The 16,871-nt window shown below is 42.6% G+C and overlaps 1 protein-coding gene across 3 annotated transcripts in view; it reads right to left on the bottom strand.

Moving 5' to 3' along the window:
* Nucleotides 1-16,871, bottom strand: part of adgrl2b.1 (adhesion G protein-coupled receptor L2b, tandem duplicate 1) — an 88,228-nt gene that overhangs the window by 62,955 nt on the left and 8,402 nt on the right. For all 3 annotated transcript variants that reach the window (XM_088395522.1, XM_088395523.1, XM_088395524.1), the window contains one exon: nucleotides 5,070-5,276. In XM_088395522.1, the coding sequence (XP_088251648.1) occupies nucleotides 5,070-5,145 (76 nt within the window). In that variant the 5' untranslated portion in view covers nucleotides 5,146-5,276. The remainder of the gene's footprint in view (nucleotides 1-5,069; nucleotides 5,277-16,871) is intronic.

The raw sequence follows: 16,871 nt of genomic DNA, 5'->3' as shown, positions 1-16,871 counted from the left end.
GTGCGCCTTATAATCCGGTGCGCCTTATATATGGACAAAGTTTTCAAATGGGCCATTCATTGAAGGTGCGCCTTATAGTGCGGAAAATACAGTACTTAAGACTGCATAGTGCATAAAAATTTCCTAACACAAATTATGTTTTACTCCACTCAGTCTTCGCCAGGTGGAGAGAGGGGGGGGACACATTCCTCCCCCCTCCCACTATCTGTGAGCTGCTGCCCACTTTGACTGACATGAGCGCAATGACCTTGCCCCGCTTCCCTTCCGCCGGCATTCCGGTCCAGATACGGAAGCGTTGATAAGGAGATTCACATTTGAGGGAGGATCTTGTATTGATGACGGCTAGTTTCCTGCCCCTCAACCTGGATGAGGCCATTGTGCCTCAATGGGGCTAGACGCTACATGAGAGGGTCAACAGCGATAGCGTCGGGCAAACAAAACTGCTCTTTGTGCTGCACTTTTTCTTCCATGCAGCAGGCATACTTATTCAATTTCCTCCACGGCAGGAGGGGGCTTCCTTATCTAAGACTGTTTAGACCTGCAAATCGGCTGGTGGCCTTTGTTTGTAGGTGACCCACCCCTGAGGTGACATTTAATTCCTGGGCAAAAAAGAAAAAAAGTCCAGCCATGCTCCAAGGCACAGGCTTCTCCCGGCCTGAGGAGATTACTAATACAGTGAATGCAACAGTGCTGCATTCATTGCTGGCAGGGCAACGCAACGAGCTGCTGGAGACGGAGAAAGAAACCGACTCGCATTTTTTAGATTCATATCTAAGACGTACGCGTCGCGGCACACAGCAATTACAAGAATGGAGAGAAAGGAAAGCAGATGTAGATGCATAAAAGTCATCTTGATCTTCTATTTACGGCATTTCCTCCTCCTCCGCAGGTGACATTTTTACGTACGTTGGAAAATAAGGTGGGAGGCTACAGAATAAGAACGCGACTCTGCATTAGTGCTTGAGAAGCGATTCAGCTAGCGAGCTGAAAAAGAGAACCGTTGCGATTCTGTAGCCAGGTGTTTGCGCGGCCGCTTGTTACTAGGCGGATTTCGCGGGGCATTATTTCTTCACACAGCAGGTAATGAGTACTGCAATGTTAATCTTTATTTACTTTAACTCTGCCTCTGTTAAATATACATGTAAAAACCGAAATCCAGCAGCAAAAGGTTTGCCTGCGCCGCAAACAAAAAAAAAAAGATATTTGAATCTCTTCTTCCTTCTTGGTTGAATGCGTGGCCGTGTTATGACAGCTGAACCCTGCAGCGACTCACAAATACAAAAATTCCCAAGTAAACTACTTTTGGACTTGTAAGCCGGACTCATCTATTCTTTGAATTAGGCTGCCTGGGGAGAAAAACAAGCACCGGGTAGCTTTTAGGAGACCAAACAGATTGAAGCAGGCATCCGCTCGGGTGTTTGCGCAACTTGTTACGAGACGGATCGTGTGATATTAAGAGGGAATCAAACTGTCACAGAATGTAATTTCGACCCTGATAGACGAAGGCCCCGCAACAAGAAATGGTGTAAACATAATAAAAGCAGAGGTCTGGGGCAAAGAGCCTCGATTTTACATTCCGGATTGAAATATGATTGCTGCTTGCGCCTGCTTAAACGCAAACAAATTGCTGTCGTAAACGTCGGGCGACCCCATCGTGGATGGTGTACTTCATTTCCTTCCGAGTCGGAGCGAAAGCCTCCTCCCGGAGATTCTTCTCCGCCTCATTTCAATCGGCCTTGTTGTTTTGATTCAAAACTTTCCCGTCTGGCTCGGCTATTATTAAAACGGCTACTTGTTATTGCTGCCTGTTGGCTGGCGGTCTCACAAAATCCTACGAGTAAATAAAAGAAGGGTAAAAATACAATCATTAAACGTCTCAACATGGTACTAAATCTGCACGATGAAGCTCCGCCTCCTGTCTTGAAAAGCGGCCAGTTGCATGATGTATCACGGCGCACAGATTGACCGCTCATCTGTGACTCTCCCATGGTTCTGCCGATAATTCATGATCGCCCTGCCACGGAGCGGCGCCGACGACGTTCAATATGTATTAGAAAATGGCAAGCCAAGCATATCAATGGACGACAGACTGGCTGCGTATGGCCTCGAGCCAGAGCGGACTTAGCGCACAATAGTCCCCCACCACCCATCGAGAGGAGGCCCGGGACTGGAAATACCAGCGTGGCACAAGGGAGGCTCTTCAATGGGCACAATGCGTGGCACCGCTTGAGACAAAAAAAGTCTTGTTAACCTTTACCACCTTTTTGGGGGGTGAAATGCCTGCGAGCTTGTGACAAGCCAGCAAGATATAAACGTGGGACGTACAAAGGAAGTGGGAAAAAAGGCTGACAAACTTCTGCTTCCTGTTAATTAAAAAAAAATAAAAAAATATAAATAAAAAAGATATAGCGGTACTTAAATTTCACACCCCTGGTTCCAGCAAAATTCATCCTGTCTCGCAAACTACATCCGGAGGAAATAAATCCGAAATAATAAAATAAAAACATAATATCAGGTTCAACCGCCACATGACATTTTCTTTCCTGTAATTGTAGTTTGCTTTTAAGCGCTGACAAACAATGGGGCGGAAGAAAAGGACAGCAAAAAGCAGCTGGATTTAGCTTTCATGTATATTTAATACGGCCACAAAAAAAGCAAGCTGAATACATATGCAGAAGTTTCAAAGAAATACTTTTGGATTTTGGATACAGTACTTTCTTTGAAAGCGGACTCGCTCGGGGTCAGACCCAGAAACCAAACGGCGGCCTGCTCTCATACGAAATATATGGACGTCATCTTTGCCCCATCACATTTATTACAGCCACGAGAGTCTATTAAATGTTAAGTACAGGTACTTTTGCGCTTACGACTTTGGAGAACCGTGACTTTATGGAGACGTCTGTTTAAATTCCTTTCGAGTACGCTCGTTATTTATACTCAGCCGCATTCTTGTGCCGTTTGTTATATAGCGAACGCCAACTTTGGTACCAGGTCTGTTTGGGTCCGCAGATGAAAGACGGCAGGGCGGCGGCGGCGGCGGCCACAAGTGCACCAGCACGCAGCCATTGTGAGCCAATGAATGTTGAAATCGGAGTCTTGCGAGTAAAGAAAGGGCAGATTTAGGGGGGATTACTTCCTGCGGGCTTTGTTCACATTCTTGCTCGGCTCCGGTGTTTAAATAACAAACGGTTTGATTGTTGTGCCATAACGGTGGAGGAAAGGGCAAATGTTTGTTTAGACACTGTACTAGCACGAGCATGAAAAGTGGCTCCAATAAAAAGACACCACTTTGGCAGCTTTTTTCAGGTTCTATAGAAATGGACTGACGTGGAATGTGTGTGGAAGGGGGGAGGCGGCACCTAGCAATTTTCCACTTAGGTTAGTGTCAGAACCTGGACGCACGTTAACAAGAACCAAGTATTGAGCGTCTTTGGATCAAAGTCGGCAATGAATTAATTATTGCTTGTTTCCAAAAGATGATCTTGAGCTGACTTTAATAAACCCAGGATATATATATATATATATATATAGTATTTTTTTTTCTTCAATTGTTGTAATCGGCAAGCTCGAGTGTGTGTGCAACAGTGAGTTCAAGCTAGCCTCCATTTTCTGGCTAGTCAAAGAGAGAGTAATACAAGTGATATGTGTGAGCTTAGTTTTGGGTGAGAAGCTGATTATCGTCTTTGCTTTCAAGGGGCAGGAGGTCATTAGCAAACACTGAAGGGGCTCTCAGCTCAGCATGGGAATCTTTAGGCTACAACCAGCTGGAGGTGAACACAAAGCAGATAGATTCCGATATTGTTTTCCTTCCCTATCGACCAACGGTTAATGTGCGTTCTTCGCACCGAGGGGCCGTCGGACGTACGTAATCCAAAACCCCGTCCTTTTGCATACCCAAGCGCTTTTCTGTCTTTTTAAACGTTTCTCCAGGTCGACTCGACTCAACCTTGAAGCCAAACGCTGACGTCTTTTCTTCGAGAGCCGCCACGGTATTTGTGTGTAAGACGTATTGCCGTCAATAAATCCACAAATCAATGAAAGACCGCTCTGGCGGCTGGTTTATCATCGCATCCAGCGATAAATCCATCAAAAGAAGAAAAAAAAAAAAAGACAATGACTGAATTCAAATCGAAAAGGAAGCTGCCTCAAAGAGAAGGCACGATATAACCCGCAATCAATGCTCGGCGCGCAAGCGTGTGATTTTGGCTGACTTTGTTGCCGGTACAATGGGAACAAAAAGGGGTGGGGGAGGTGTAATGATCGTCATCAAGCGGCCCGAGCGGCGGCATCGGTGGTTTTGATGGCCATGTAGCAGACGGGAGTGTTTTGTGACAATCCTTGTAATTACAGCCAAACGTTGCCATCAAAAAAGTGAAGCAAGGAGGCAGAAACGAAGGCTTTGGATGTCGCCGAGGACAATTAAAAAACACAGAGGCGTTCCTTTTCATGGCTCTGGCACCAAATCAAGGGTCTCGCTTTTGATGGTGACAGGTATACGTCCGGCGAGGAATTTGATTGGGGCGGCAGTCAAAGAAATATTTCCTCAGGGGGGGTTGGCTTCTCAAAATGGCTGGAGTGGGGAAGGGTAGGGGGGGTGCTAGGTTAGCGTTAGCTAACGACGTCCGTTAAAATACAAAGGGGCTTAACTTGCCTGGTTACATACTGCTAACTTTATCTTTGGTAGTCATGGCAACACAAGCCCCACCCCCCAATTTGGAGGGTTGGGCTAATTTCATGAGACAAAAACACCCGGGCAAAACTGGCCCAGTAATTCAGTGGCAATATAAAATAAATTTTCAAACACATTATGCTGTAAATCTTGCATAGGTCTTTTTTAATGAGTTCATCGCAACACGTTTGAAACACCTTTTCATCTTCAAGGATGAAAGCATTTCAAGTAGAGCTCAAACGCAACCTTGCTGCTGAACAGCTCTTCAGTCCCTTATTTGTGTGGAGCCTTTACAAATTCAACGCATTTCTAATAAAAAATAATAAATAAATAAATATATAAAAACACTTCTGGAAAGGTTAGCTGAATTGTTATTACACCGTAAACCATGGTAACTCACCTTGTGAACAGTGACAGCAGTAGAGAAGAAGCAGAAGGCATGAAAAGGCCGGACGCTTCCACGGCGAAGAGGCCATTGTGTCCCCCCCCACCTCGTTGGACAAGCCGTCCAATAAAATTTGCGTTTTCCGAGGCCGGATCAGGAAGCTGGAGCAAAGTCAACGACGGGTGGTGGTGCTCTGCAAAGCATCACCGGTCATCTTCGCATCTGCAGGAATACCAAAAAAAGAAAAGTCAGTGCTAAAATGGAGCAAAATGGGCAGTGATGTCATAATTAAAATCCCAGCCGCGGATTTACGATGCCGTGTGCGGTGCCATGTTTCATCGGGCTTTACTTGAACGCGGATGCCTTGTCCGCATTAATCGCAGAACACTAATCAGGATTTAACATTTGCACACTTGACGCCGCTTAATGGTGTTACGTCCGCTCGGCTGTCAGCTGTCGGCGGCACACTCGGCGGCGGTGCTTCCAAACATCTCCAAAGTCTGGATTGATCTGCTTTTAGGTATGTAGGCTCATTTTAGGAAGATTATCTTTCTTGCTATTGAATGCCTAGATAATAAGCTCAACTACATTTTACAAATTAACCAACCATATCGCCTTAATAATTTCATGTTTGTGTCATCGCTGCTAGACTGAAATTCGACCGTCCGATTGATTGTTCAGATTTAAAATTTGGTAGCAATCCAGTAAATTTAGTTTTTGAAGCGCTCCTAGGAAAGGCCAAAAAGAAAATGTCAGGTTCTTTCGATGAAGAAGAACCGAACTGACAGGAGGGTTCAAATAAAGAGCTTCAATTTGTACGACTCATTAATTGTGCTATTGGGCTCTCAGCGTTCTAACTGCGCTTCATCCTAGCAACACCTTCCCCTCACCTGCTGCTCGGCTGAATAAAAAAGACTGAGGAATGAAGTTGAAAACTTTTGCATTTCACACTTGAAAATCAGCCAGCGCCAACACAAAGTAAATGGTGTTCTTGGCACCTTTATGAGACACGCCAACGCGTCACCAATGAATGCTTCATTCTCCGTTCCCCTTCGTTTTCCTGACGAAGATGGCGGGGAAAAAAAACAAAAAAACCATGGCTGTCGCTCCGGCAACGCAGACACGACTGCTTTGTGAGCTTATTTTTTTTGTCTTCTTCCTTATCGAGGGTAGTGCGAGGGGGTACCAAAAAAAAACCAGGCCTTTGTCTACAGAAGCAGCAAAAGGTTGCAGCTTGTGACAAGCTAACACAACAAACCGATAAGCTGCTTACTGGAGTCAAACAGCAAGAAGCAGTCAAATGCCACACACAGACGCATCCCGTTGCAGGGATACATAAATGCATTTACATTTTGTGTATTGTTTATTCCCGTGTGGTTGCCATCCGACACAACAGGCTACATGGTAGTTGTCAAAGCCCCATCGACCTTCGTGATTAATTCTTACCCACCCGAGTGTCGCCTTTGGATGTCAAATTACTCATCTGAGAGAATTTGTGCAACTTGAATCACAATGGGACGCATTTTGTGTATTTGTAAACGGTGTCAGCATAAGATTTTATTGGTGTTTAAGCAGAATTTGATTTCCCCCAAAATGAGTATTCATATCAAATAAAAAAATGTTTGCCTGGTAAATCTGGGACCATGATAGCGATTTTGAAGGCACGTTTGTTAAAAATTGATCAGTAGGAACTGGCCGTCAGCATTTAAATTTACTGAGTCAATTCAACAGAGTTTGAAAAATAATCTTGGGACCAAAAAAAAAAATAGTCTGACAGATCTTGCTAGCAGTTAGCCGCTAACACTGGTAACAGGCGCCGTATTGTACGATGTCTACGTAATTAATTGAAGGTTTTGTAGCATCTTCAATTACCGATTGAACATAATTTCATGGATGACGCCTTGATGTTGGAGGCAACAGTTGGTAACAAAAGTGTTGGAAAGACGCTACACACACCCAGGAACAACTTCAACAAAATATCGTACCAAGGCAGGGCTTTCATCAGATTTTCCAAAGGGATGCATGAGAAATCTTGGGTGGTATACACTACAGTCAACTCCAACCTTCTACATATTTCCATCAAGACTCTCTACGCCTTAATGCCAAATATTTTTGGCACCTCAAAATAAAGCCCACTAAAACCTCAAATTAGCACATTTTAGGTCACCACTGAAGTCATCCTATAAGTGATCAAGGTCCAACTGCCAGCTGGATCGCCATACTAGCATGACACAGAGGGCTCATTTATTGCTATTTGGTTTTGATCATGCCCCGGTAGCAAGGCAGCACACTTCCAGCCAAGGCACCTCTTCAACTCGGGTGGTTATGGTTTCATTTGCCATCCGCGTTGGCTGCTCAACTGTCAAATCGTAGCGGTAAACCAACAGTTCAGCGGCGGGCAGGGCACCAATTCTCCCTCCTACATATGCACATGCCCATTTATCTCCAAGTATGAGGCCCCCCCGCTGGGAGCCACGTGCTTACTTTAATGGTAGCTGACAGGAGGAGAGGGGAAGTTGTCGAGGGGCCGTCCCCCATTCCTTCCGGCCTGCTGAGCCCAGGAGCCCCTCCAGACACCAGGGGGTGAGAGCCAGCCAATGCAGGCTTGCTCTCGCCACCCCGGGGTCCTTTTCCTCCCGATTATCCGGCGCATGCAACATCACCCTGCTGCGTAACATGTCTGCTTTCTCCCTTTTAAGCCGGCCGGAGTGCATTTTTTTAAAAATACTGTTTGTTTGCTGGGGTTTCAGCAGGACTCGAGGAAATGGGATTAGATGATTAACATCGTGATGCTATTCATAAAGCACTGAGTGACATCACTTCACATCAAAAAGGGGGATGAGGAGTGAGCATCATACCTGAGGTTCATTCCAGATTGGAGTTATTCAAAGCAAACCGAGAGGTAATTGAGCCGGTGGCTGCCATGTTCACCCTGCCGCAAAAGATTTTTTAATTTGTGCCTGAAATGTGAATCAGCAAAGCGTGTTGAAAAGCTAATGTCTTGCTCACTTCAAAGGAAATGGAATTGAGCTAAACATACCAGGCTTATGAATGAACAAGTTAATGCTAATAGAACTAGTCAGTGTTTTATCTTAAATTTTGGAAATTTGCACTGAAAACTTGTAATGTTGGCAACAAAATTTATCCGCCATTAAAGAGGAAATAGAAAAAGCTAATAAAGCTAAGATAATAAATACTAACATTTCTAGTCTGTTATAGGTAAGACATAATGGATATTAAGCTAATGAGTGTACATGCTAAATGCTAACACAGAGGAAGAGTTTTTCGTTCGTAATCGTAATATTAGCAACCCTCCAAAATTTGGTAAAATTTTACACCAAAAAGGGACCGAAAGAAGTAGTGCACTTCATTTTGTTTGACTATTTCTAGATGTGATAAATCCGTCAATCAATTCCAGGCAATCAACATAGCTAGTTGTCGTAAAATGAACAATTTCCTGTCTGTCCACTTGTGCTATAAATCTCTAAAGTAGTATTTTAGAGTTGCCAAGACCATGATTAATAGAAAATGCTAATCTACTTATTACAAACGAGCAGCTCATCAATATGACTCCAACGTTTCATATTGTTGCTAATCGCTATCCGGACAGCTGAAGCTAACGAAGATTTATGAGTTACTATCACTGCCTTCTGCCTCACTATAATAAATTCAATAACATGACCAATGAAATAAAAAGTAATTCCATTTTTTATGTTCCCTCAATAAAGTACATACTGTACTGTATTAAGCCCCTTGAGATTTCAATTAACAGCATATTTGTCTAAAAATGACACCACAAAAAAGAAGAAGAAAAAAAACACCAACAAAATGAGTAATGATACGCAAACATTCCCGACATCTGTTTTCCTTTCGTCTCCAGTTGTAATCCGAGCAGGGGGATCTATCATCGCTTGAGATAAATGGTAAACGTCGCAGCGTGTGGTGAATTTTTCACGTCCACCTGATAGGAATAATAAGATCAACGTTTAAAAAAGAGGAATGGTGGGCGCTTGAAACGATAATTAAAACAACTGCCTGGACGGGGGAGACGGCCCCGCATGTCTTAACGTGAGAGACAAAGCCTGGCCTCACTTGAGCTGGAGAGGCGTCCGGTGAAAGGAGGGAAGGAGGCTTAGCGGTGGGAGAGGGAATGCCGAAAAACGGAGGCGGGAGGGTGCGAAAAGAAAAGGGGCGGAAGGGTCGCAGAGGAGGATTGACAGCCTGTGAGTACGGCCTGACCCCCCTGGCTTCGCCTCAGAGTTTTTCTCCAAAGGCTTAGAGGAGACCAAAATAAAGCCTGGGGAATGTTAATTTATTTTCAATTGTCAGCACCAAGAAGGGAGGGGGGGGCAGATAAAAAGCACATACATACATAATCAAGTGGGACCAGGCCCAAAACTAATGTGCAAGTCCAAGTGCAGCTCTCACACCAGTTGAAATAGGCAAACCAGACGGATTCAACTTCCACTCTTTGAATAACATTCTACCCTTCCCCCACTGCCCTACATGTAACACATGTGAGCTAGAACATCAGAAAACGGTTGACGAACACCCCCTGGATTCTTTTCCCGACGCTCCCGTGACAGTCCTTTGTCATGTTACGACTGTCAGGACCGCAGCTTCCAAGCCCCACGGGGGATGCGGTGTCATTTCCTCGTCTCCACCCGAGAACTTGCCAGAAACATCAGGCGTCAGTTTCCATTTCCTCATCGCGGTTGATAAGATATATGTTACAGAGGAGGAGCCGCAGTTGTAAATGGCGGTGTAGGGTTGCTAGCGTCGCAACAGTAAAACAAAACGTAAACTGAATGCAGCTGGCGCTTATGGGCAGATGTTCGGTCTTTCAAGACTCTTCATTTATATCCTTGAAAAAAAGGTTTAAAAAAGTGATATTCTTAAAAAGAAGAGTGTTGCTGAAAGAATTGGGAACAAAACTTTTCAAACAAACCTGAGAAAATTGTGAACAAGAAATCAAGAACATGTTTGCCCAAAATGCAAAAATGTTTCATCTTTGTGAAGAAAAATTCAACCAAAATATCTTTCCCTAAATTGACAACAAATAAGTGGTACCCAAAAGTAACAAAACAAAAAAAAACCTAATCTAAATGGTAAACAAAATTAGGGCACAGAAATTCACAAAACCATAAATTATAAAAAATTACTAAATGACACCAAAAAGGTCTAAAAAAATTTACCGAAAATTTTCTCCAAATATTAAAACTGGGAAAAAAAAAAAGTAAAAACAGCTCTTAGATTTTTTAGATTTTATAGTTTTCCTCGTATGACGTCACGAATGTAACGACGCCATCTGATGCATCATGTTCTCGTCTCCACCAGCAAAAGCAACTTTTCCAGAAACCTAAGTCAGTTTGCATTTCCTCATGGCAGCTGCTAAGATATACTGTCTATGTAAGGGAGGAGTCGTAACAAAAGCGAATATTGTAGATGGCGATGTAGCGTTGCTCACATTGGAATAATAAAACAATAATAAAAAACCCAAAACTGAACACAGCTGACTTTAAAAGTGACAAATGCCTTTTGGATTTTTGGTTGGATACAAAAAGACCCCCGAGGGTCTTGCAAACTGCTGAACCTAACTGAACTCTTTTGCGAACCAAAACAGCAGCACCTATCTAAATGTAATCATCCCTCATATGGATTGCGGTGCTAATGTCGTGAAAGTGTTCCCCTCGCAGTATTAAAGATATTTTTACATTTTGTGGAGACGGCATCTGTCACAACTGATAGGTCCACAATGTTTATGTTATGGGGAGCTATGCATTTTATTAGTTCCGCCTACTCCGCTGCAAGTTCTGGCCGGCTAGTTTTGCAAAACATAAATTCGCCTTGTTATTCAAGGGTTGAAAAATATACAAGTTACCATGTAATATTGTTTATTAGGTAGACAAAAATGTTTACCACAATTGTGATTAAAAAAATCTGAAAAATGTTCCCACAAAATATTAAAAATAAAATGTGAGCAAAAATTGTTGCAAAAAAAAAAAGCCACTAAAATTGGGACCCACAAAATATTAAAAATAAAATGTGAGCAAAAATTGCTGCAAAAAAAAAAAAAAAAAAGCCACTTAAATCGGGATCCAAAAAGTAATCAAAAACTTACTCCACCAATCTTCAGTTGAGTAAACAAACGCCACGGCACATTCATCAAAATATGAATTCAAAGTGAATGTCACTTTGAACCTAATCTATCTGAAGCGATCTTTTGATGGATCACTCAAAAACGCAGTAAATTACATTCCAACAGGTGTTTTTAGGATGTTCCAGGAAAAAGCTGATTATTCACAACATTGTTCCGACATTATTCCACCGCAAATCAAAAACACTCGCAGCTATTGTGCTTTTCTTTTTTTTCCCCCCCCAGACAAAGAAAGGGAGATGGCGGTCAAATGTTCTCCAATGTGGCTCGACGAAGGCCAGAATGCTGAGCCCCTGAAGCCTGCGGAGTCGCGTTGGTTTATTGAAAGCACACACAACAGTTGGTGCCTTTGAGGCTTTGAGCCAAATGATGGAGGCCGAGATAAGACAAAGTGAGAGCTGCCGGGCCAGATGGACAATGAGAAACACAGTAAGGGTGACCAAAAAAAAGTCACGCAAACAAGGACGAACCGTTCAAAAAAAGAGGCAGAAGGTTTCTTCTAATTAGCCAGCAAAACTATTTGAAAAGTCTTACCACTTTATTGAAAAATTAGGAACCATTTTGACGTTGTAAAGTGATGCGGACAGAAGAGACTTTTGAAAGCCCGCAGTTGAACAAGTCCTTTCATAAAAGCCAATGTCAGGTTGGTTGACAAACATTCGCAGGTCAGTCACGCTGATCTCCGTAGCCGCGCTCGACGTGAATGCGCTGACCTTGGAAGCGCCGCAGGGTCACCGCAGACGAGCGTCGAGCTGCTCCTCGCCATCGTGGGGATAACAAAGTGGAGACTGTTTTTTAATTGAATATTTATGGAAGAAAAAAAAAACATTTGTCACCTCCTCCACACTTCTTTCTTAAAAAGCTTTGCTGTGCTCATCAGCCACATGCATCCAAAAGCGCCTCGCCTCCACAAGCAGCTCACTCTATGCCGAAAATGGGGACAAATCTATCTGCTGGATGTCTTAAAATTCATTGAATTTTTTTTTTTTTTTTTTTTACCAAAAATCGACCTCAAATCATCATGAAGCAATCTGCCTCTCCACCACATCAAGGTCTTCCCTCTCGGGCATACAAATGGCTCACCTCCATTTCGCTCTGATGTTAAATTGCATTATTAAAAGGAATATGTGACCGCCCCTCGCCCCTCCCTCCCTCCCTCGCCTAAAATAACAACATGAAGAAACTCCTCAACTCCATCAGCGAACAGATCACGCTCACACCGATTTACTTACAAAGTCTTGACTTGCAAAGGTTAAAAAACACTAACAAACAGAAATTTGAATCCAAGCCAGCAAGAATCGAGAGCACACGCCGACATGACAGACCCGATAACATTTTTCCGCCTCTGCAGCAGACAAGCAAAAAATGAGTATGAACGCCCGTAGAGGAAAGTAGTAAGCGAAAGGTCAGACCACATGGGCTAGCTAGCAGCTAGCGAGTTTGGATTATCCTTTCCTATTTCATCAGGTTTCTGCAAAATGTCCTCTTGCGCAATTTGTTATGATTTAACGACGACTGTGCCGCTCAATCTCAGTTACAGCCCAGTTTCATCACCTCGACGGACAGCGCCTTCGTTCGACATTCAAAGTTCAGTTTCACCCGAGGGTACCATGTTTTTTTTCCCCTACTGCTCGAGCCAATCAGCTTCACGGAGTTTATTGAGCGGCTACGTGTGGTCTCTGCTCATTAAGCGTCTTCAGTGCTTTCGCACACCTTATTTCGGCTCTCTCGAGCTAATTAGTAACGCCGCTGCGTTCCTGGAAAATCAACACGCAATTACATTTGAGGTCTAAACACGGCAGTGCCGCAGTACAAATCACCATTGCACTTTTTGCAAAGGTGGGGGCTGGGGTCTTTTGAGACAGTCCGCTCGCAATTTAATCAGCAGTTAAAACCAGCGTCTCCGAAATGGCTGTGATGTCGACTCAATTACGAAAACGGCGTTGGCTAAAAACTGATAGAAATAAGCTATAATTAATGGGTTAATTTAGTCGTATTATCGTTTTGTTTCCAGCGGGTATCGCGCACAAAAGCAATGGGTAGCGAACACATAAAACACCTGCTAATAAAAACAGCGATATCTGTAGAACAACTACAAGACCTGAGGCGTGTGGTTTTTCCCATGAGAAAATTATTGGAGCGCTCGCTTCGTGAGTCTTGACAGGATTCCCCGTGATATTTAACAACAGAAAACCACACTCGGAATTGGATTTAATTCACAGGACCAAGGCGTTGAGGTGTCGTTATGTAAAAATTGCCTCATATCACAAGGCCGTGTGGAGTAATCGTCGGGCCCAGTGAGTCCCGTGGGACAGCTGCCAAAACTATTATGGAGCTTTTTAACACTTGACAGTCTTCTAGTGTTTGAACACTGTGAGAAAAGATGTCGATTAAATTACTACAGGTCGAAGTTCAACACTAATATATACCTACGTATATCGTTTGGTTGGATTGAACTTCAATCAAAGGTAATATTTTGAGTAATCAATGGAATAATTCAATCGTACAATTGATTCAAAGATTTAGACGTGAAACAAAAAGTTTTCTTAAGGAAATTAACGATGCATAAAATAATAATCCTCGTTTAAAAAGGCTTAGTATAAATTTAATCTAAATACATTTAAAAATGATTTTGGCATTGCATATGTAAAATAAATACCGTAATTTCCAGACTACAAGCCGTGACTTTTTTCCAAAATTTTGGACCCTGCGTCTTCTAGTCAGGTGCGGCTTATATAAGATTTTTTTCGTGATTTTTGTGATGACTTGATCACTTTTACTCTTAACACTATTATATACAGTAAAAACTACAAAACAAACTGACAAATAACTCGTTTTCAAATCAGACGAGTACAAACTGGTCAAATATTTTTAAAAAAAGATATTAAAAGTGAAGACTATTTGCAATTCTAGTAATGACACACGAATTTGATGCACAATTTGTCTTCGCGGGCCACATAGAATGATGTGGCGGGCCGTATCTGGCCCCCGGGCCCTGAGTTTGACACCTGAGCTCCAAACCCTTTCTCTTACTCTGCCATGTCACTCAGAGATTACACAAAGTAGTGGCGCTGTTTGGACCATCTGCATTGTATTAAAACCCAATCAATCAGCATTTAAATTCAATTCTTCTGACATTTTGCTCACCAAAAACAAGTTGTAATGAATGTCAACTTTTAATGCATTTTATTCAGAAGGTTACTTTGAACCTTAAACGGCGGCGCGGCGTACTTATGGATACTACTGCGTCACAGGCAATGTTTAGAAAGACACGTTCAAGTATGTTATTAAAACATTAAAAAGGCTTTCTATGTACTGTCTTTCTTTGTAAAAAACTCGTGTGCACGTGCGGCTTATAGTCCGATGCGGTTTATGTAAGAAAAAAAACTGAAATATCCCTGAATTTTAGCTGGTGCGGTTTATAATCCGGAGCGGTTTATAGTCCGGCAATTACGGTACTACACTTGAATGACTTTTCCAAATAGAATTACTGGTTCATGCTTATTTTTCTTTAAAATCATCCGCGATAAAATGATTCCACTATAATTCAGTAATTTTTAAAATTTTAAATTGCACATGAAATATAATTAGAATACCACCCCCAAAAAACAAACCATGACGGCATAAATGGGCTCAGTTCATCATTTTTGCTTATATTAAATTATGATAAATTAACCCATCATCCAAACGTACCTTGTAATTATATTTGGCAAAATTTATACCCGCGTGTTACAATTTAATAGCATTTAATTTGTGTGATTATTCTGAATTACTACTCTGGTCTTTTTAAAGATGCATTAGTGTTTAATCACAAGAAGCAGCTATTACTGTTTTGGCCATATTGCCCGCCTCTACAGTTTGCTTGTATTCCGGAAATGATGCACAGACTTAATATATGCAGCCAAACACATGCCGCTAGTCTGGACATTGATGGGCTATTAATTTGGAAAACGTTTACCGTTTCTTTGGAAACCAGACACAGACAATCAATCTGGTGCATTAGCACAGGGAAATTGAACAAGTCTGACTCATTTTTTTTGTTTTGCCTTTCAATGCACCAAAATTACCACCTTGTTCCCTAGCTGTCGTCTAAAACTGCTTTATTTTCTTCTTCAAAGGTGACCCTGAGCAGATTTATCTACCGTGTCTCTGACTCCATGCCAATTTAACTGGTTCGTGCAAAGGAGAAACAGCTGAAAACACAATTCCTGACTTTGTTTGCTCGGCTGGAAGCTTTCAGCCAAATCGTGAGCGCGTTTTGACGACGTCGCTCGGCATCTCGGGAGTTGTACTCGGTGTTAATTACGACCCCGGTGCGTTGACTAATCACACAATCTGTCACTTGTTGAAATAGCATCGAGAGATAACGCTAACTACGAGCTTATTAGGATCAGCTAGCGAGCGGCTAATAAAGTACCATGACTTTAGACAAATACATGTGAAGCTTCATCACAATAATCATGACATCTCCATAAATGGTGGCTGGGGGCATTTATTTATTCGACACGGGGGAGGTTTTTTAATTATTATAATTGTTTGGAACAATAGGAAACAATGTTCCTGGTGTGTTACAATTTTCATCAAGTGAACCTGAAGTATAAAACCAAAATGAATGGAAATCTTTTGGAGAAACAAAGAGGTACTAAGTATTACATGGAACAGTGTACTCTTTTAATTTAGAAATATGTTACCATGTGGGTGCTGCTGTTTTGGAACTGTAACAACAATCTTTTTAAAATCAGATTATGACACTAAAGGAACACAGAATGGCACCTTCATCCAAAAGCAAATGACTCACACCATTACATTGAAGAGAAAAAAAAGATTTCTCCATTTTTCCCCATTAGGAGGGCACCAAGGCTACCTGCATTACACCGAACAACAAAGGAAAACTCGGAACTAATGCGTCGTTGAAAGACGTGAAAATAACTTTGGATTCTAGCGTCAGCACTATCGAATCTTGTAAAGCATCAAATCGGGCGACCTGAGAGCGAACATGCGCCGCCACAACCGCTGAACAATGCGCATCGAATCCAACGTATAATGGACCCACACCACGGGACAGTTTTTCCAAGACATGTAGAACTTGCTGACTTTGATTTCAAGGCAAGACAAATGTTCACATTTGATTGTCAGAATGTATGCACCGTGCTTAAGGGACTTGATTAAATAGTCGTTTCAAACCTAAAGCGGCCGAACGTACAAACATTTACAAGGCCTCTTTGACAAATGCCCATTCTAGCACCAACAAGTGACATAACTCACACTTCTTGTTTTAATTCAGGTGCCCGACTGGAAACATTTGTCGTTCCAGAGACGACTGTGAAATCAACAAATAGAAGCGGAAGGTGGCGACCATACTGCTTCTCTGTTCTTTAGAAAAATGGCCCAGGCTAGTTGCGTTGATGTAAAGCTTTTCAGTGTTGCCAAGCTGAGGCGCAACCAAACAGTCAATGTAAGGAATGCAAACCCCCCCCCCCTTTATTTTCAGCCTCTTTGCCTGCTTTGCTTTATTCTCGCCTCACTCTTCCCCACTACATCATTCCTTGAGTGTTTGTGCTGTGTCCCTTAGTTACCGGATAAGCGAGCCAACAGCAGCAGCAGCAGCAGCAGCTTTGGAGACTTAAAAGCTTGCCTGCCCAGTCCCACTCATACAAGGC

This window comes from Syngnathus floridae, chromosome 14 (assembly GCF_059516105.1).
Source record: "Syngnathus floridae isolate MCC-2025c chromosome 14, RoL_Sflo_1.0, whole genome shotgun sequence".
In the NCBI taxonomy this organism is placed as follows: domain Eukaryota; kingdom Metazoa; phylum Chordata; class Actinopteri; order Syngnathiformes; family Syngnathidae; genus Syngnathus; species Syngnathus floridae.
The sequence above is the reverse complement of the archived record's forward strand: the minus strand, read 5'-3'. Positions and strand labels throughout refer to the sequence as shown.